This window comes from Lacerta agilis, chromosome 10 (assembly GCF_009819535.1).
Source record: "Lacerta agilis isolate rLacAgi1 chromosome 10, rLacAgi1.pri, whole genome shotgun sequence".
NCBI classification, from domain to species: Eukaryota; Metazoa; Chordata; class Lepidosauria; order Squamata; family Lacertidae; genus Lacerta; species Lacerta agilis.
In genome coordinates this window covers 26,248,762-26,270,718 of record NC_046321.1, presented here as the reverse complement: position 1 = coordinate 26,270,718, position 21,957 = coordinate 26,248,762, and the positions used below count along the sequence as shown (strand labels likewise).

At 43.9% G+C, this 21,957-nt stretch overlaps 1 protein-coding gene across 1 annotated transcript; it reads right to left on the bottom strand.

Annotated features, from left to right (window-relative positions):
• Positions 1-444: 444 nt before the first annotated feature.
• On the bottom strand, positions 445-15,036 carry NCF4 (neutrophil cytosolic factor 4). Its single transcript, XM_033163134.1, has 10 exons — positions 14,862-15,036; positions 12,154-12,238; positions 11,039-11,192; positions 10,680-10,750; positions 8,330-8,457; positions 8,122-8,179; positions 6,417-6,515; positions 5,772-5,902; positions 4,134-4,199; positions 445-888 (listed from the first exon to the last, which is right to left on the bottom strand). Exons 1-10 carry the CDS (start codon positions 14,885-14,887, stop codon positions 660-662), a joined length of 1,047 nt encoding a protein of 348 aa, XP_033019025.1. The 5' UTR covers positions 14,888-15,036; the 3' UTR covers positions 445-659.
• Between the last annotated feature and the right edge of the window lie 6,921 nt (positions 15,037-21,957).

Genomic DNA, 21,957 nt, shown 5'->3' with positions numbered 1-21,957 from the left:
TCAGAAGCAGAGGGAATGATGTTTCAAAAAAGAATTGTGTTGTAGCATGCTCTATAGTTCAGTGAAACCAACAATGCTATAAACGAGTGTTCTTTAAAAACCCACCTTCGATTAGTCTTTCTACATAAATAGATGCATTGGTAAACGTAAGCTTGCATATAGATGGATACCCGAGTAAAGACATTTATTTACAGGGTAGCTGGATAAATTAATTTTAAAACTCATGTTCAAATGAGCTAAAGGAAACTGTTGTAGCTGCTAACCATAATATAATACTATCTTGAGATTGTTAGAACCTAAACGTGACTGACAGAACCCAGAGCATGCTTATAGTAACTATTGTACTACAATACAATGTTATCATATAACTTACATTAACATCATCATCATCATCATAATAAAATAATAATGAACATCTTCGGAATCAAGAACATAGTAGCCAAAAAGCCTACAAGAAGAGAGGTGCGTGGGTACAGTCTAAATTAACATGAGGATCTGTATTTAGGAGAAACCCTAAATAACCCTCTGTGATAATGCAATGCATATTGTTAACCAAGGAAAATGTGTAGTAAAATATGGAGAAAGTCCTGCAGGACAGTTCCACGTGGTTCCAGGTTGTTGTATTACCACCCCTGTTCAGCAGAAACTAGCAACAAGGGTCATGGTCCTGTTGCTGTTTGTGCTGCGATTCCAGCTCCCACAGGGTCATAGACACTGTAATCATCTTGCTGAGTAACATGCAGTTTCCACGGGAAGATGTGCTTCTCAAAAGGCCAACTCCTGCCCTGCTTCACCATGAGTACAACATCCTCATCAGACAGCAAGCGGATTAGATCGCCCTCGGCATCACGGTAATTCAGGGCAATATCATCACGCGCAAACGCTCGCCTGGAAAAAGAGAAAGACTTTATTCCTATGGCTTCTCCCGATGACCTATCCTGCACAAAGGTAAAGCCACTGCTCTGGCCAGTTTTGCCTCTGGCCCCACCCAGAGCTCTGACCTCTCAAAGGCTATCAATGAATGTAGTTCTCCACCCATGAACCACACAATCTCAGACGGCAAGTCAGGGGGCTGCTTGTTTGAATGGAGCAAGCCATCCTAGTCCACGAGGAAAGCTTACATGGCAAGGGGAAGTCTGTGTTTATCCTGATGTGTTCATTTTCCATTTTTTTGTTTCTTTGGGTTTCTCATTTTACTAAAGTTTAGTTACCAGTGTGGTGTAGTGGTTAAGAGCGGTAGACTCGTTATCTGGGGAACCGGGTTCGTGTCTCCGCTCCTCCACATGCAGCTGCTGGGTGACCTTGGGCTAGTCACACTTCTCTGAAGTCTCTCAGCCCCACTCACCCCACAGAGTGTTTGTTGTGGGGGAGGAAGGGAAAGGAGAATGTTGGCCGCTTTGAGACTCCTTCGGGTAGTGAAAAGCGGGATATCAAATCCAAACTCTTCTTCTTCTTCTTCTTACCCATATTTCCTTTTTTTAAAAAAATTGTTTATTCATCGTTTATACACTGTTTAACAAAATTGTACAATAAATGTTCCAAGTACAAATAAAAATAAAAGCTTTTTTAAAAAAAAAATCCATTAGTTACCCATATTTCCACATCCGTTTGTGATTTTAAAGTCCTCATGAAAATTCAAAAGAATTTCAGTGTAAATGTCTACTGGTGTACATGCTCTCCTATCCAATTGTGCCTGATATACAGCAAGCCTACAACTTACGCTCACCTTTCTTACACAAACGCAACAATACACAGGCAATCGGAAAATAAAGAAATTGTGAAAACACCGGAATAATAAAAATGCACAGTAGAAAAATGTGAGAAGTTGGCAACCCCACCTGCAACTGCACTCACCCTGGGAGAGTGTTTGGGTGTTGTCAGAGAGTCGGAGACTGATATAGGGCCCAGCAAGAGCACAGAGAACAAGCAGAGGTGGTCTCAGAGCAAGGGGACGTGATCTGGAAGCCAACCCCAGCTCTGAAGCTGGAACATGGCCAGGCTTATCGTCTTCAGCTGGCTACCAGTGAAACCCCACCCCCACCCCCGTTGTGATTTCATTCCCTGAAGCAACACCAAGCTAGGAAGAGGAAGAGGAGGACTAAGTAACGCAGCCATCATTTGCTGGCAAGTGCTGTTTTTTTTCTTCGTTTGATTTTTTATTTTTATTTTTTTTACAAGTTTAAGGGGCCTTCCTGGCTATACGCATTTTTGGTGTTGGTGTGCAGTTCCCAGGAAACGAACCCTCGCATAAATTGCGAGCTTAGCAATTGCGAGCTTTTTGCAAAGCAAATGTTCCAAAATGAAATTCTGATCATTCGCCACATTGGGGCAGCCATACACAAAAGCAAACGTTCCTGGGTTTAGCCCTGGCAGCTCCTCCTGAGGAGAGCAAGCTGGAAAGAGGGAGGAGGGAGAGAGAGGGGGGGAGAGGTGAAGGCTTTGTAGTGTGACCTGGGGGTGGCAGGATATCAAAGCAGTGTCCTGTGGGTGTGGCTGATTTTAAGAATGGAAGAAGACCCTTCTGAATAGCCCCTATAGTCCAGCATCCTGTTTTCACAGTGGCCAACCAGATGCCTCTGAGAAGCCTGCCAGCAAGACATGAGTGCTACAACCCTCTGCCCACATACAATTCCAAGTAGCTGGAATTCAGGGACATACTGCCTCTGACAGTGGAGGTAGAACCATGGTTAGTAGCCATTGAAAGCACTGCCTCCATGAATCTGTCCAAATCTTTTAAAGCCATTCCCACCCCTACCCCCCCCCACTCTCTCTCAATCTCTCTCTCTCACACACACACTCACTCACTCACTCACTCACTCACTCACTCACACAAAAATGCAAACAAGTAGGCCAGACCAAGTTAGCTTCCATACATGTGAAAGTTTCCTGTGGTCCTCCACACAAACGTCAACTACATTAAAAATGGTGGCATAGTTGATTCAGCTCTCAGGCTCCATCTGCATCAGCAAACTTCAGCTGCAAGCAGTATTTGTCCCTGGATCATTGGTCCTGGCTGTCCTTGGACAATATGCATTTTTGAAGTTGTGTGTGCTGTGCAACTGATTTGCGGCACATACATATTTCATCCTCTCCTGATTGGTTGTAGCGCTCTCTCTCTCTCTCTCTCTCTCTCTCTCTCTCTCTCTCTTGTTCTATTCTCATAACACTGTCGTCCGTGCACTGATAACATCCAGGTTGGATTACTGCGATGTGCTCTATGTGGTGCTGCCCTTGAGGTGGGTCACTGGGGAGGGATATCACCACCGTGTTTATACCATGAGTCACCAATTAGCTACTGGGCTAAATTCAAGGTGCTGGTTTGGGTGTATAAAGCTTCATGTAGTTTGGGACCAGGATACCTGAAATAGCCTATCAATCTTTATATACCCTACAGTATTGAACACTGCACTCCCTAGGTAAGGGCCTCCTGCAGACAGCATCTTATAGGGATGTCCATTCTGCACAAAATAGGGACCAGACCTTTAGTGTTGTGGCACCTATGCCCTTTGGATTAAAAGTTAAGATTTCCTTTGTGAATGTAGTTGAGTAGGTGCACATGACCAAAATCAGATTAACTCACAAGCACATGTGCAAAGCCATATCAAACATCCCAATAAAAGTAAAGCAGGAAGGACAAGACAATGAGCAAGAAGAAAGATCCCATGCTAAAGTTAGCACTAATGGACACACTTACCAATTTATCTGTTTAATGAGCTGCTAAATTTGGCACTAAATAAAGGAAGCGGAGTGCAAATCAGGACAGTATGTGGTATTAGGTAAGGGGACTATATGCGCTAATAGCAGTGTGAGCATACCCTACACTAGAGACTTGCACTGGAATGGCAAACTAAAGACATGAATTTCCCCATTCAAAGTTCCCAAGAGAAGAGCAACACAAAAAACTTCAAGGAACAGAAGACTCCCTCCAGTCTTCTGGAGCAAAAAAAATGAAGGGATTCTTTCAGTTATGTTGGTTTAAGGGACCATGGAAACAATTCAACACCTTATATAGCAAATCTTTTCCAGATACAATTGCAGAGGTCATTTGGAATTTTAGTAAAGTGCACATAAGAGCAAATGATTTCAGTGTATTCTGCCTGAGAGAGAGAGCTCTTTCTTCCTGTGCTTTTTACCTTATTAATTCCATGAGTTCTTGGAATAGTGGGGTGCTGCTCAGGTCCTCCTCCACCGATATGTCCCTAAAAGAGAGAGGAACAAGGTCAGCTTGCAGCAGAAGTGCAAAAAAGGAAATCCAACAGGAAGAGCTTGCTTGCACTTCACTTTTTGAACTCAGTCTGTGGCCCCTTTTCAAACTGTAGCTGTTTTGCAGAGGGGATTTGATCACAGACCAGAAAAATCAAGTTGTGCATTAAAGTGGAGTTGGTGCTCTAGCACGACAAATCCAATTCCAAAAAGAAATCGATCCTTTCTGCAGTAGGGAAAGTAATGGGAAAATGCACAAGAAAGTGTGGGATAACAATTGCTTGATATACCGTCTTATAACCTAGACCCTCCAAGTGTCCCTATTTTCCAGAGATGTCCCTGATTTAGATAAGCCGTCCCAGTTTCTGATTCGATCCCGGAATGTCCCACTTTTCCTTAGGATGTCCCTATTTTCATTGGAGAAATGTTGGAGGGTTTGATAACCTCTCCGCAACCCAAACAGAAAGCATGCTCAGCAAACAGCAGATTTTGTATAATCTTGTGGCAAACTTTGTGCAAACAAATCAGGAGAAATGCTCAACAAACAGGTCATCTGGAAACAACCTGACATTGCATCAGCGCTTAAATGGAAAATACACAAACACCCCATGTTCCAGTAAGATAGGCATGTGTGTGTTTAAATGGTCAGGTTTTGTGGAAATTCTGCATATAGAACTTCAGGGGTTCTTGAATATGCAAGTTCTCTCCCCAACTCATCATAAAGATTAGCATTTTGCAACAACATTCAGAGCAATGAATTGCTGCCAAGGAGTTTGGTGGAGTCTCCTTCTTTGGAGGTCTTTAAGCGGAGGCTTGACAGCCATCTGTCAGGAATGCTTTGATGGTGTTTCCTGCTTGGCAGGGGGTTGGACTGGATGGCCCTTGTGGTCTCTTCCAACTCTATGATTCTATGAATCAGGTGCATTATCTAGTAACAACTACCTTTCAAGCTATGTCAGAACTATTAATTCCCATATTGTTAGGTGGGAGGATTCAAGAGGCAGCAGTTTCCTAAAACCATCTGCTGAATTTACAGCTGAGGCAAGCATCTCCTCTTCAACTAGGCCTCGGGCTGATTAACATCTGACACCCTTTTTAAATATGTTTATAGGAAGCAATGGGGAGCATTATTGGTTTGTGGGGGTGTTGTTCTTGTTTTTATTATGTATTTTGTGTTTTTATCTTGTATTTTCATGCTCTGAGATGAAGGGCGGTATACAAATTTAATAAATGAAAATAAAGAGTCAATCCAGGTTGCTGCAATAGCTCCCCAGAAGCATCAATTCCAAGCCTTTCTATCCAGCCCTCAAACCACACATCTTCCCTAGCCGCATCCTCTATTCCCAGACAATGCCCCTCCATGAATATTTCATCTGGCTGAAATGTGTCACTGACCTCTGATAATGCCCTTCATTTGTCTGGATGGAGGACAGGAAGAGGTGCATGCGGAAACTATCCTAATGAATTTACATTCTCTGCTCCACCCATTTTTGCCTCTGGCCCCACCCACTATTGGTTACCCAGAACAGAAGGTGACGTCTGAAGAAGTTTCCCCACCCCTGCATTACCTGATGCTGCTGACATTGTCATCGTGATAATAGCAGCGCAGCCAGTTGATGGTGTCCTCTTCCTGTGGGAGTTCTTTGATGATATCCACAAAAGCACACGGGAAAATTCCAGTGGCATCTCGGACAGTTCCCTGGGACAAGATGGTGGGGACAAGCAATGTCTTTAAAAGGGTGGCATGCCTCTATGGTTACGCGAGAGCACAACGGCAAGAATTTGTTGACTATGGATGTGGCACAGGATCTCCTTTGATGAGCACAGTGAAAAGGAGATCTTCATAAGAGGGAATGAGGAGGCTGGGAAATGAGCTGCAGAAGACTAGGGCAGTAAGTAAAATGTCCAAATATGGATGTGCCATTAATGACAAAAATCTGGCCAAAAAGCAGCAAACTATGCACGACAACACAGCTGTCTGGATTGTCCATTTAAAACACACACACACACACACACACACACACACACACACACACACACACTTCTAACCTGGGGTGGAATCACAAATCCATCCTCAAAATTTGGTGATGTCTTTATCTATCCAGCAATGGCAATAAAGCTAATCCACCCCCTTATTAAAAGCACACCCCAAGCTGGGCAGACATTAGAAATCAAGCCGGTAATATATGATCAGATAAGGCCTTGATATTTACCTCAAACCAGTCCTTGTTGACCCTGCTGAGCAAATAAATCAAGTCTCCCTTCTTGAAGCTCAGTTCCAGTTTAGTGGACCCAGTAAAATCAAACAGTGCCTATCGAAAGAACCAAACAAATCAAGTAACAGAACTGGAGGAATGGATTGAGTCTAGGCTCACAGAAGATAAAGATCATATCCCCATAGTTCCAATCGTTGAAGCGGTTGTCCGATAAATGAGATTACAGAGTTCAATATTCTATTACACACACACACCCTGACTTAACTACGGTATATTTCTCCTGTCTATTAAGCTTGGTTTCCCACAACGTGAAAACCCAGCACTCTGGTTTGTTGCTCCCAAACAAGCCAGGATTAAGCCAGGATTGTAAACTAGAGTTTAAGGTTAGTATATGAATCCCAAACTAGGGCATAGCTGTCAACCTTTCCCTTTTTTTTGCGGGAAATTCCCTTATTATAGCATTGGAAAACAGCACGGAGGGTTGACAGCTAGGTATATAGCAGTGGGGAACAGCAGGGAGGATTGACAGCTATGATATTTACTAGGCTGACCCATGGTATCTAAACGATATGTTCTCCTAAGCCAAAATAGTTCTTTGCACAAGCTGGGTAACTCAGGCTATGTTACTTTTACAATATTTTTTGGTATTAGAAACATAGGGCTTATCCACACCCCCGTACGCCCCACCACTTTCCCCCAAGGACACCTGATATTTAATATTGAATCAGAAGAAACGAGAATTTTGCTATCCCAGAACTGGAAAACGACGAATGTACCAGATTGGAGAAAGAAACTTTTAGAATATTCGGAATTGGCAAGATTTATTGGCAGAATAAGAAACCAAAGAGATCAGCAGTTCCAATTAGATTGGAGTAAATTTTTGGAATATTTAAAAGATGGTAAAAATGTGTAAACACTTACAGGTGTGGTGAAATACTTGCAAAGCAGGAGGAGGAGGAGGAGGAGTTTGGATTTGATATCCCGCTTTATCACTACCCGAAGGAGTCTCAAAGCGGCTAACATTCTCCTTTCCCTTCCTCCCCCACAACAAACACTCTGTGAGGTGAGTGGGGCTGAGAGACTTCAGAGAAGTGTGACTAGCCCAAGGTCACCCAGCAGCTGCATGTGGAGGAGCGGAGACGCGAACCCAGTTCCCCAGATTACGAGTCGACCGCTCTTAACCACTACACCACACTGGCTCACCACACTGGCTCACCACAACAGAGAGAATAAGGATTGAGGGTGGTAATATTAGGATATGAACAATTAGATAAAATTGAGAGAAAGCAGAAGAATGATATAACCTAGAAAACTAATGCAGAGATGGAAGGAAGTCGGAAAACTCGGCGGAGTTTAAACTATAATGTAAAGTGTGTAAATGTGACAAAAGTGTATTTATTTTTCTTTTTCTTTTGTTTTGTTTTTATGGTGCAAAATAAAAATATATTTAAACAAAACAAAACAGAAGAAACGGGAATCGGGTTTTTGGTGGATTGCTGAAGAGCGGGTTTTCTGGGGGGAAAGCAGCAGGGCAAAGACAAAACTGCTTGGACCCAGACCTAGAAAGCACGGAAAACTGCTCAGACACATGCATTCCCGGCATAAGACAAGGGAAGTGTTGACGAGCCCCAACATTCCATATCTTCAAAGAAATTCAACCTTATACACCTCTGCGACTTGCTGCACTGTATAAGGTACCCACCTCTGCCCGCGGGGCTGCCAGTCTGTCAAAGCCAGGTTCCTGGGGTGAAACGCTCTTGCTGTCACCAAGAAGAGGGAGAGCAATATGTCATTTGGATGCATGGCCATGAAGCTATGGGATTAAATTCCAGGCAGGTAAAAAAATAAATAAATAAAGTGGGGGGGATGTCTTATTTATTTGGCAGAAAGACTGGGGTAGAGATACTCACACGCGGCGGGTGCGTGGGCGAAGCCTTCGCAACCCCTGAGGTACCTGCTGAGTGTCAAACTCTGACTGGTAGAAAAACAATCGTACATCTTCATCTAGCAGCAACCAGGCTGGGAAGCTAAGCAATTTCTGCGGCAGTCAAAGGGAAATGAGAGAGGGGTATATGAATAGGGAGCATTACCCCTGATAAGATTCTGCTCCAGAGCAACAGGAGATCTCTCTGGGACTGTTTACCCCCCACCCCACCCATCTATAATGAATATAAGGCAGGTGGCACTGTGGTCTAAACCAATGAGCCTCTTGGGCTTGCTGATCAGAAGGTCAGCGGTTCGAATCCCCGCGACGGGGTGAGCTCCCATTGCTTTGTCCCAGCTTCTGCCAACCTAGCAGTTCAAAAGCACACCAGTGCAAGTAGATAAATAGGTACCGCGGCGGCAGGAAGGTAAACGGTGTTTCTATGCACTCTGGTTTCCGTCACGGTGTTCTGTTGCGCCAGAAGCTGTTTACTCCTGCTGGCCACATGACCCGGAAAGCTGTCTGTGGACAAACGCCGGCTCCCTCGGACTGAATGTGAGATGAGTGCTGCACCCCATAATTGCCTTTGACTGGACCATCCAGGGGTCCTGTACCTTTTTTACGTTTTACCTTACAATGAATATGTGGGAGTGAAGTACGATTTTGTGTATTGGCCCCACATCTTAAACACTGATATATGTACAACATTAAGGAGAAAGGGTTTTGTGACTATAAAGCTGTACCTGTGGGATGGGAACTGCAAATTCAGTCCCTTCACATAATCCCTGAACATGTGAGGGGGGTGCTAGGAATACCCACTACTGTGCAGAATCCTCTCAACAATTAGGTCAGAGTTGGGCTTCATGTTGCACTTTGGACCTAAGTGTCTGACTGGGAGGTCAGAGACTGTAACCCATTCATTGTGAGTTATTCCCCCTTGATGAGAAGGCAAGTTCTTGCACATTTCCTTAGCCTTTTCCTGACATGTTGTAGTTAGGCCAAAGTTGTCAGGTTAGCACATAACGGCTGACCTGAAATTATGTGATCTGATGATGCAAGAGAAAAATTAGCTTTACCTCATATTTGCCCACATTATATTTTAGAAAACTGTTGGCTTCATCTATATTTTTTAAAATGTTATTATATCTATTATATATATATATATATATATATATATATATATATATATATATATATATATATATATATATTCTCTCTCTCTCTCTCTCTCTCTCTCTCTCTATATATATATATATATATATATAGTTTAATTGTATTTTTAATATTTTTTGGAAGCCACCCAGAGTGGCTGGGGAAACCCAGCCAGAAGGGCGAGGTATAAATTTTATTATTATTATTATTATTATTATTATTATTATTATTATTATTATTATTATATCTACACATAGGTATGTTATATCATCATTATGTGGTATATAAATCTTGTTAAATAGAAAATGAAAATTCCTTTACATGTTCATAGTGGCCCCATTGTACGGGTGAAACTCAAAAAAATAGAATATTGTGGAAAGGTTCATTTCTTTCAGGAGTTCAACTTAAAAGGTGAAACTAATACATGTATGTGAGATAGACTCATGACATGCAAAGCAAGATATGTCAAGCCTTTATTTGTTATAACTGTGATGATTATGTCGTACAACTGATGAGAACCACAAATTAACAATTTCAACTTTGGGGTTTTCATCAGCTGCCCGCCATAATCATCACAATTATAACAAGCAAAGACTTGACATATATCGCTTTGCATGTCATGAGTCTATCTCATATATTAAACTCCAGTAGCTAATGAAAACAATTGCATACATAAATGGACTTTTCCACGATATTCTGATTTTTTGAGTTTCACCTGTATGTGTGGAGGAGTGGTTTTAAAATCTATGAATTTGGCATGGGTTCATTGCTAAAAAATGGATTGCTTTCTTTACTGTCCTTTAGCAAAGCCAAATGTGGCAAGGTAAATAAAAACATTCAAGCTGGTTTAGTGGTCATTCTGTTCCCTCAGCAACCCCTGGTAATTATAGTTCTAGAAGGGTGGGCAGTAATCACCAATGAACTATTCTGAGCTCCTTCGCCAAACTACAGTTCCCAGGATTCTTTGGAGGAAGCCATGATGGCAAAGTTCAGACAAAACAAATTCAATTCTGTAAACATGCCCTAATATGCCTTGGTGCTTCCCTGGTTTTTTTGAGCCATACTTGAATGTCGTTGGAGTGGAATAGTGCTCACTCATACCCTGCATAGGTTTTGCATTCAGTTTATGATCCAATATAAAGACAACCTCATGCACCAGTGTAGAGAGTTCTGCCCAGAGTTACCTTCATGTACGCATTGAGTGTTGGGATTCGGCTGTCAGCAATCTCCCTCTTTGCACCAACATAAACTTTTCCTGGAAAACACCAAATTCAGAGATTCAGAAAAGAGTGAACTCCAAAGAATAATTACATTCTGATCCACACATTAGGCTGGTAGGTGTAGATCAGGGCAGTTTGTATCTGAATTCATAAATAATGAATTCCTCAAACATCTCCAGACACAAGTGCAGGAAAATCCAAAGGAGGAACACATATGAAGCATCTGAATTTACTGTTATTCAGTTACTTAGCCACTTAGAATGATTCTTTAAAAGATTAATCTAAGAATGAAAGATAGGTATAGGAAAGTTTTTATGTCTTACCAGGCAGGGCAGGGAGTAGACAGCAAAAGCGACTGTTTCTGCTTTCTGAACCATATCTTTCCTCTAGCTTGGTATGCAAGTTATAGAACTGGCTGTAACGGCGGAATATCATATACCTGCCTCCACCTCTTGTTTTCACCTCGATCACAAAGACCTGGAAGAGAAGAAGAAACCAGTTAAAGGACATTGGGCAGCATGACTTGGAAAGGCCTGGAAAACTATTGCCAAAATAGACCAGGGATGGAGAACCTGTGACCCTCCAGATGTTACTGGACTACAATTCCTATCATCTCCCACCACTGGCTATGTGAGCTGGGGCTGATGGGAGTTGGAATCCAACAACATCTGGAGCGCTGCAGATTCCCCATCCATGGAAAAGAACTATAGTGGTGGGTTAATTCGACCTGTAGGCTGACTTAAGCTTCTTATACCCTTAACATAGGCAAAGGAAAGACAGGAACATACAAATATGCAAACCATCTTTCTGTGCTTGACTTTGTCTGCTCTGCACATAATCTCAAACCATGGTTAGCTGAAAACACAAATGAACTCTTTTGATTTCCTCTGCTTGGCTGCTCCAGAGGAGATGGGAGGGAAGAGCTTCTGCTCCCAAGTTCATTCACATAACACTAAACTACGGTTTAGCATTATGTCCCAATGCATATTTGGGCAGAATCCTATGCACAATTCTCTGTGATTAAGTCCCACTAAGTATCTCAGGGGCTTACTTCTGAGTAAACATCTACCTGTGGCCCTCCAGATATTGTTAGACTACAACTCCCCATCAGTCCCCAGCCAGCATGGCCAATGATGGGAGTTGTAGCACAAGAACATTTGGAAGGAGGCAGGTTTCCCATTCAGAATGTACAGGATTACATTCTCAGGGAATATTGCTTATGTTTGAAAGAGTCTAACAGATAAGGCTGTGTAATGACCATCAGTCATCACAGTACTGTATTGCGAAATTTAATGCTGTGAAGCAAGTAATTTCCCATGTGAAATGTTCCTTTTGTGAAATGATACATTCTGTTTGCCCAAAAAGGAGACATTTCCTGTAGTTCCAGTTTCCCCATCAATCCGTAGATCAAAACTCATAAGAAAAGTCCTTCTCTTACGCAGTAACTAGAGAAGCCTCTCTTCTCCTCAATGTCTGCGATGTTAGCAGAAACAGGCACATCATCGGGAAGCTGGTCAAAATCACTGGAAGACAAGTGAAGAGATTACTGTATTGGCCTGAATATAAGCCGCACCCGCAAATAAGCCACACCTTCAAAATTTGGCGGCTTGGGGGAGGCTTAGGAGCCGCAGATGGGATGGGTGCCATTGCTCCGTGCTCCCAGGCTGCTTCCTCTCGGGGGCGGGAGCTGTGCTGCTTTGCTGGCAGCGTAAGGTATAAGGTATAAGGTAAGTATAAGCCGCACTTTAACTTTTCATGATCGGAATTTGGGGGAAAAGCGTGGCTTATATTCGGGCCAATACGGTATTAGTGAAGACGATGACAGCTGTTATTGTGGTGGCAGTCATGATGCAAGAGACATCTACCCCATCCGCCTATGAATTAAAAACCAGGGTATATTACAAATACTAATAATACATAGAATGAAAAAGCACAAACAATAGTTGCATTGGTATCCAAAGCCCTAAATTACTTAGGACCCCAAAATCTAAGAACATAAGGACACAAGAAGAGCCTGCTGGATCAGGTCATCGACCCATCTAGCATCCTGGTCTCTTAGTGGCCACCTGTGGGAAACTCAGATGTAGACCCAAGCATAAGAGCCCTCTCTCCTCCTGCAGTTTCCAGCAACTGGTATTCAGAAGCGTTGCTGCCTCCAACCATGGACGCAGAGCAGAGCCATCATGGCTAGCTGCCATTGATAGCCTTAAACTCCGTGAAAATCCTTTTTTAAAGCCATCCAAGTTGGTGTCTAGCTGAAAGGCCACATCCTTCCCTACAGACCACATTGGGTGTTGGGGCAGGCAAACAGGCTCGTTTGGTAGTTCCACCACTCTCAGAAATGTGGGAGATGGTGACCTCGGTGGCACTCCTAAATTGTGGAACTCCCTCTCCATAGAACATTCACCATACACTGAATAGCTTTCCCCTTTGGCAGGTAAAGCATTTTGTTTTTGCAGGACGCACCTCTCTTGCTGAATCTAGACTGCTCTGTTTTGGTTGAAATGGTTTCACTTGTTCTTATACTTGTAACTGTTATAAACTGTTAAAACTGCATACTGTGCTACTACAGTATATTGCTGTAACCTGCCCTTGGGCGTTATGGTGAAGGATGGGTAAGAAATCAAATGAATGAATGAAACAAGCAAGACATTTTGCTACCCGAGGCAAAGGACAAGATGGCAACCTGTTCCATTCCACATAAAATAGCCAACTGAACAGTGGTGATGGAAAAGGTAAAAAGGTAAAAGTAGAGGACGTGGGTGACACTGTGGTCTAAGCCTCTTGGGCTTGCCGATCAGAAGGTTGGTAGTTCAAATCCCCACAGTGATGGGTCAGTGTTCCCTACTGAACCTGAGGAGGACAGTAGCTTACTTTAGGGCACAGCTTTCCAAACTGTGTGTAAGTGTGTTGCGCGAACACTCCCTGCACTCCTCACGGGGCTGGAAAGGGGTTAGTTTAACCTCCAGTTTGGCCCAAATACATCTTTACCTTAACCTTATATGACATCAAGTGAAGGGCAAGTGATGATGGTTTGGCCAAAGCAGCCTTGTGGACCAAATGAGGATGCCTGACTGGCCTTGTTAGGCCTGCAGGCTGAAGATTCCCCACCACTGGGTTGAAGAATTGAAACAGTTTATAATTTAAAACTAGAGGGGCCAGCTGCAAAGGGGGATAGGGCTCTCACTCTTCAAATATTGTGTAGAAGAAGGAATTTTACCAGGTATTCCTTGCAAAATGAGTCCTGCCCTCTTTTGCATCTAAGACCAGAGCCTCCTTAGTATTTGCTCAGGTCTTGTAGGACTCTTTCCCCCAAAAGAAGCTCACCAGTGTTTGATAATTGTTACATTTTCTAGAGGCAGATCCAGACATTGGATCAAGTAGACAAACTTTCCAGAGAGCAGTTTAAATGAGAGTGGCCAAATGAGAAGAAGACTGTAGGCTCCTGCATTTCCAACCATCTTGTACATGGGTAGGGAAACTAAGGCCTGGGGGCCAGATCCAGCCCAATCGCCTTCTAAATCCAGCCCATGGACAGTCCAGGAATCAGCGTGTTTTTACATGAGTAGAATGTGTCCTTTTATTTAAAATGCATCTCTGGGTTATTTGTGGGGAATAGGAATGTGTTCATTTCCCCCCAAACAATATAGTCCGGCCCCCCACAAGGTCTGAGGGACAGTGGACCAGCCCCCTGCTGAAAAGGTTTGCTGACCCCTGGTCTTGTAGAAGAGGATTGCTTGACAATCATTTCTTCCAGTGGAAGATGCCTCACTGAAGCTAATGGGACAGTGCCCCACCATCCTCAGTCTGTCCTCAGTCACCCTCCACCTGCCTGCCTTCTTACTTACATCCAGTCCACAGGGTGGCCCTGGCAGCTTCCCTCTCACCAGGGAGGAGGATAGAAGCAAAACTCACCAGGGAGGAGGATAGAAGCAAAACCAGGATTAATTGCCTCTGCCTGTCATTGACTCCACCTATTGTTGGGCTGCCTGCCTTCTGTGCTACCAGTTCCAATGGGTGCCCACAATCACTGCCCTCTTCTACACAACTATTAAAGGTGTGGAAGCCTCCTGTCCCCCTTTGCCCTTGACATTTTCTTTCAAGAGAAAGCTAGAGCATCCAGGAGAAGCTGTCTGAGGGACTCACCTCTCGCCTCGCAGCTGCTGAGACATTCCGCCAGTTCCTTGTCAGCACGAGAGCCAAAGGGATTAATGGTTCTCCACACCTCGGACAGCTCAGGCAAGGCAAACTCACCACCCTGCCTTGGCCTAAAATGTGCGCTGTAAACTCTCTACGAGGCCTCAGAGACCTCCGAATACTTCTCTGTTTTCAGAAGAGTCTGCCGTTTGTCAGCCTTCCCCTCCCTCGTCCAATTTGAGGAAGTGCAACTGAAAGAACGGGCCTTTTGAAACAGAGAGAAGAGTTGTGCATACGCCTGTGTCCAAAATGATTGACCCTATTTTAAAACACGCACATGAACATGTAAGGCCAAACAGCAATCGAAGCCAGTTTCCCACCTGTGTAAATATTGACACCTGAACAAAGCTGTGAAATTTGGGCTCTGGAGCATTCAGAAGGCAGCAACCCAACCAACCCCCTTTTTAAAGAACCCACTTGCATAAAATGACTCAGTCAAGATGTGCCAGGCAGAGTATACACTTAGGGTGAAATGAGGACAGATGATATTAAACTCATTTTTGCATTTAAGAGGGGTTAAATTGGCAGGAAAGGGTTAATTCCTCCCCTCCATGCCTATTCTGATCCCATTGATTATCAGCCCCCCCCCCCTCCTGCCTCTCTGATGCTGTTTTGGTTTTTGAAACCTGCATGTTAAATGCAAAGGTGTTTAAAGTGAAAATGAGAGCATATTCGCTCAGCAGAAACACTGCTCCAAAAAAAAGGGAAAAAAGAAAAAAGGGTGGGTTTTGAGTTTCTCCAGGGTGCAGCACACTTTCTACAGACCACCTGCCCATCTGCAGGCCCTTCTTGTATGTAAAGTGGCCTTAAAATGTGGTGCTGCCACTTAGAGTGGTGGGAGGGGAACCTTAGAGCTTATATTTGCAAAGAGGGGACACTTACCGTATTTTTCCGTGTATAAGACTAGGTTTTTTCCCTAAAAATAATGTCAAAAATCTGAGGGCGTCTTATACACGGAAACATCCCCCCCCCCCATTTTCTTAAATCAGAGTTCCCCATGGAGTCTTATAAATGGAAAAATACAGTATATTTTCAGAGAGGGGGCAGAGAATCTCCACTGAGCACCAGATTCCTTTCAATGAGCCTTCCAGGGCTCACATGCCAATATTGGGGGGCACCAGAGGCAAAGGGGACAAAGCCACAAATGTAAATTTTCCTTGTCAGTCGCACCAACAGTGATGCAACAGCCCTTTGGGGCCCACTAAGCTTGAATATGGGGGGGAAAGGTGTCCCATTTGAAGTCTGAACGGGACAGGGGACGCTTTTGTCCAAAAACAGGGCAATCCTGTTTTTCTAGGGACAGGTGGCAACCCTAATGACAATACAAGGCAGAGGGTTGAGGAGAAATCAGTATTATCAATAAATCAAAGTGGGACAAAACACAATCATAGAATAAAAATTCACCATTCCTAAAGAGCAGAAAGAAAGTTAACAGATAATTTAAAAAAAAAAAAAAACATTCCAGGTGCTGGTTTTGTTGCACTCCAGGGAACCGCAGCAGTCTGCCTTCCCAGAGTTTCCAGAGAAGAAGGATTGACTGTTAAACCACTCTAGGAATTGTAGCCTTGCAATAGGGGTGTCCTAACAATTCTTAGCAACCTTAACAAATTACAGCTCCCAGGATTATTTGGGCAGGGAAGCCATGGGCTGTTTAAAAGTGGCATGATATTGCTTTATATGTGTAGCACAGATGAGGCCTTTGTTTCTCGAGCAATGCTGACTGTGTCCAGTCCTCATGTAACCCGAGGAGGCAGACTCAGCACCACCTTTCCTTTCTCCGGGGTGTCTGTTAACAGAACTTTCTAACCACAGTCCTTGTGCTTCCTGTTCAGAAAACCAGAGGGACATGAGAGGCCACATCACCATGCACAAAAGCTAGATCCGGCCTGTTGGCTCATGAGGGAAAGGGGAAGAGGGATTATTTTTACACATGGCATGTAAAGCGTTTGAGGAAGCCACATGCTCTGGGCCTGCATGCATGAATGTTGTTAATTAGGGAGAGATAAAAGAAAGAGAGAGGCACCCCTTCATTTACTGTGTGTATAACCCTGAGGCCAAAACAAACAAATTATGTTAGATTGCATATCCATATTTCAGCTAAGATAGGGTTTACGTTTTATGTAGAGATGCAGGAAATTCAAAGATGCAGAGCCAGTTTGGTGTAGTGGTTAGAGTATAGGACTAGGACCTGGGATGCAGCAGATCTATGTATTTGCAATAGTAATTTTAATTAAATTAATTAAGATTAATTAAATTAATTAAATTAAGGTATTTATACTTCTAACATTTCAAAAAATTGCTGAACCACCGGTGTGTGCGTGTGTTTCCTATGTTACCCACCAAACATTTCACACTCTTAAAAGTGGTTTAACAGAAGTTTAAGATTTGATGAAATGTACTGCTTACAGTTCAATTTTCTTCCCACCAACCCCTATGGCTTCAACTGTCTAGAAATTTTTGCATCTCTGGTGGGGGCAATGTTGCATTACATCTCCAGCTCTAAATGCATTTGGCAGTGCTTAGCAATATGATTCTCCATCACTTTATTTTTCTGGTTATATATATATATATATCCCAACACAGGTGAATTCAGGAGAGGACATGAGCATTGTTCCTGAGACAGCACAGATATATAGCAGAAATAATATCATGCATATCCACTGTCAGATTTTATACATCGTTTTGTCACAAAGTATTTATTTCTGAATCAGATCAGCAGTTCTTAAGATCTATTTGAAATTCCTGTGTGTTCTGGTTTCACCTTAAACCAGTGCAAGGTTTCACATCCACAAGAGCCAAGTTACCGTGCAACCCTGTGCATATCTGCTCAAAAGTAAATCCTATTGAATTCAGAGACACTTGAATCCGGTGTGCAGGATAACGATCCCAGATAAGGTACCATATCTATTCAAAGGGGGGAAAGGTAAGGATTATGAAGCACCAGGTGATTTTTGTAATGCAAAGTCATGTCTCCTCGTGGTACCCTTCTCCAGCTTTTCAAGTATTTTCTCTTTGTCCAGGGAATGCTATAAAAGGGGCACTAAATAAATTCTTCAGTATTCGCTATGCCCTCTCCACAGGTTAATTGCTTGCCTTTTTGAGCTGTGGGCTTAAGCCTATTTAAAGAACCAGCTCTGTGCTTTTGCCTCTGCGCAGGTTAACAAGGGCACATACAGATATTAATTGTTTTGAGCCTTAGAAACAGCATCTTTCTCTGGATCTCCCACACACTTCAAAGTTCTTTTGTCACACTGACTTTTACATTGTGGGATTTGCCATGGTTTCCCAGCCTCTTAAGATTGCGAGCGTATTTTATTTCTCTCACACACTTGAACCCCGGCCGTCTTCCGATGAGGGCAGAGCAGCATTGTACAAGAACAGGGTGATGTAGGTTAGGTCAGGATGAGTGCTGATGGCTTGGCTGTGGCAATACACTGAAATTCACAGCCCAAAGAGGACTGGAGTCTGGAGGTTTATGCACAACCCCAACACTAGCCGTGCCTTTTATTTGCAATACAGACCATACAATATATAAATGTTTTATAGTACAGTGATTAAAAATAAAATGTGAGCTGGAGGTTCCCTGTTTAAGGTTGGTTTTTTTTCATACCCTTTGGCGTATCTGGGTGTGACATGACCCCTGAACCCACCAGCAATCCAGACACAGAGCCAGAAGCTGTAGAGCTTAAGGAACCAGATCAAGTTCAGGGCTCTCAGCCGACCAGTGGAGACCAGGACACCAGTGGGCCTGAGGCTGCTGGACAGGAGCCCCCAGAAGAACCACTCGGACCTGTAGGGCCAGAATGTGGATTCCCACTGGCACCAACAGCAATGGGAAGGAGGCTACAGAACAGAGGAGGAGGAGGAGGAGGAGGAGGAGGAGGAGGAGGAGGAGGAGGAGGAGGAGGAGGAGTGCCCATCTTCAGGCCAGAGGGTTGGCCTCTGATGTTCTCTACCAGGGGTAGAGGGTGTAGGAGTGAGTCTGGGGACAAGGACTTTAAAGGCCTCCTTCTGCTCTCAACCTTTGTTTGGCACAAATTGCTTACTTGGAGCTCTCCGGGGTCCTGCAGCTTTTGATGAGCCCCACACTTCCTCTGGCTTTGGACCAGGACAAGACAAGGGAGCTGGACAAGGTCTGCTGCACACAGTCCACAAATCTCCTTTCAAGGTTTCCCCCTCTCTGAGCACCAGATTGAGCTGCTCTAGAGGAACAGATTAATGGGTGTTGCATTTGAGCTGCTTGGCTGCTCTTCAGAGACATTGTTGAAGAATGAGATGCCACGAAACACCATCAGCATATTCCTGAGCAGCACTAAAAGTCTAGGCTAGAGCACCTATCATCGCACAAATGTCTTCCTTTAGAAAGGAAATTGGAGGCCAGGGCTAACCCTGCCATTGTGCAGAGGGAGGTGGCTGCCTCAGGCAGCAGATGCTGCGGGACATGGAGTGGTGGTGAGGTGGTGAGCTGTGTGTGAAATGCTTGTCCTGTGCTCAAAAAGCCACTGATAAGAACAGAAGAAACCCCCCGCTGGATCAGGCCAATGTTCCATCTAGTCCAGAATCCTGATTTCGCAGTGGGCAGCTAGAGGGTGTTGTCCTGTTGCCAGGGCTCAAGTAAGATTCAGCCACCATCTTCTCTTTTGTCTCAGGCAGCAAAATGCCTCTGGACTGGCCCTGCTGGAGACAATGTAAAACAACAACAGCAACATTTTATTGCCTGAGTGTCAGGGACTGGACAGATAGGAGGAATGGTGGAGACTGACCGCCCCACCCCCCAGCCTGAACCTTCCAGAGAAGAGGAAGAAAGTATAGATTTACAACAGTGGTTTGCAGGAGGTCACAGCTCAGAGGTAGATGAGGGACAAAGTTGGGAAATAATGGGAGAAGAGCAGGGGGAAGCAGAGCCGGAGCAGCTGGCTGACACGCTATCACTAGAAAGCATTCCAGACCCCCCTTCTCCCAGAACCTGGTGAGCACTGAAAGTAGGAGAGCAAAGAGCTCGGAGACAAATGGCCCTAAGCAGCTACCCTAAGGTGGGTGGTGCTGTTGACGATTGAGGAGGGAAGGGGTGGGGATTACTCGGAGCAACACCATTACTCCAAGAGGCTGCATTTCTAAGCCTCTCTCTGTGAATATTGAATAAAAGACATTGGTAAGAACCTTCTTTGTCTATCTATTCCTGGAAGCCTACCGTGGGGGGAAGAGATTCCCTGACGCCTGACACTGAGGAAGAACAGCAAATGGTACCCCACACTCACTCACCCATCCAAGTCAAGGTACATGGTGCCCAAGGCCAGATAAGTTATCTTGGCAGCTGAAACAGCAGATTCTACAAGCACCCCCTCCCTGGCTGTTTTTTAAAAACAAAGATAACAAGAAGAAATTTGGGAATGGCCATAACTCAGAGGCTGAGGTTTTGTTTTGCATGCAGAAGGTCACAGGTTCAATCCCTGGTATTTCCATGTGGGACTGAGAGAGCCCCCTGCTCTTAAACACCGGAGAGCTGCTGCCAGTCAGTGCAGACAATGCTGGTATATATATAAGGCATCTTCATGTGTTCCTAATTAAATAACTAACTCATAATAAATAGTTTACTGCCCCTTTATGACACCCCAAATCAGCTGGCTGCCTCACTGGTAGATCCAGCCCTTACAGATGTGTAAAGAAAAAGGAAGAAGGGAAGAGCCCTGTTAGCAGCACATAGGGCCTCTTTTAGTGTTGGGGTGATGATGGAGAATGACCCTGGACCTCACATGTCAGCAGTGACAAAAAGTACAAAGGGTGCAGAGAGAAGGAAGAGGAAATCATCTGAACCATTAAGCCCCAGGCTTCTCAGACTGCAATCTTATGCACACTTCCATGGGAGTAAACCCCATTGGACACAGTGGGACTTACACATGCATAGATGTGCATAGGATTGTACTGCATGGATATTGAACAAGAGTCCTGGTATCTGCCAGTACCAAGGTGTGCCAGTGACTGTTAGTTAGAGTTACTTGTCATGAATACCAAACACCCATCTCTTTTCAGATAAGCAGGATTCCTGCTGGCGTTTATCTTGCAGAAGGTAAGGATGGGCAAATCTGTCAGTTTCAGTTTCTTTCATTTTCTCGTATTTTTCAGCCCTCACCTCTTTGCATTTCCACATCAGTTTGCTTTTTTTTTAAGGTCCTCAAGAAAATTAATCAGCATTTTAGTCCCATTTTCTCCTAAAATACACACTCGCATGCATTTTTCCCTGATATGCAAATTTGTGCAAATCAATGTTCCCTAATATGATGCGTTTTTGTACGTTGTCTTCTCTAACACGTACATTTTTTGCACACTTCACCCTTGTGTATGCATTTTTGTACAGATTACAAGGTGAAAGGAATGCATTGCAAAATTGAGAGAAGTGAAAATTTCAGAGGATGGCTAAGCTTCGTATTGTTTTGGAAAGTGTGAATTTGTTAGATTCACCTTTAAATAGGAATTAAAATGAATTTCTCCTTCACCCTGGCAGAAAGAGGAAATAATTATGAGAATCATACTGTGGTTTTATTTTTATTTTGGAAAAAATACTGTGTTTTCAGGGTAGGGGGGAAAGATTCCCTAACACAACACATGTGGGTCAGATCATGCTAAGCAGTCCCAAAGCAAAGGAACTCTGTATGTTTCCTTCAAGATCCATTTATGTGCTGCTTTCTGGTCCTACCCTCCTTTCTTCATATTGTCTTATGTTTCCCATCATTCTTTACTCAGGGTGGTGGCGGTGGCATCCTTTCAAAAGAAGAAGAAGAAGAGTTTGGATTTGATATCCCGCTTTTCACTACCCAAAGGAGTCTCAAAGCGGCTAACATTCTCCTTTCCCTTCCTCCCCCACAACAAACACTCTGTGAGGTGAGTGGGGCCGAGAGACTTCAAAGAAGTGTGACTAGCCCAAGGTCACCCAGCAGCTGCATGTGGAGGAGCGGAGACACGAACCCGGTTCCCCAGATAATGAGTCTACCGCTCTTAACCACTACACCACACTGGCTCTCCAAATGTGCAAAAATCGCACATTTGT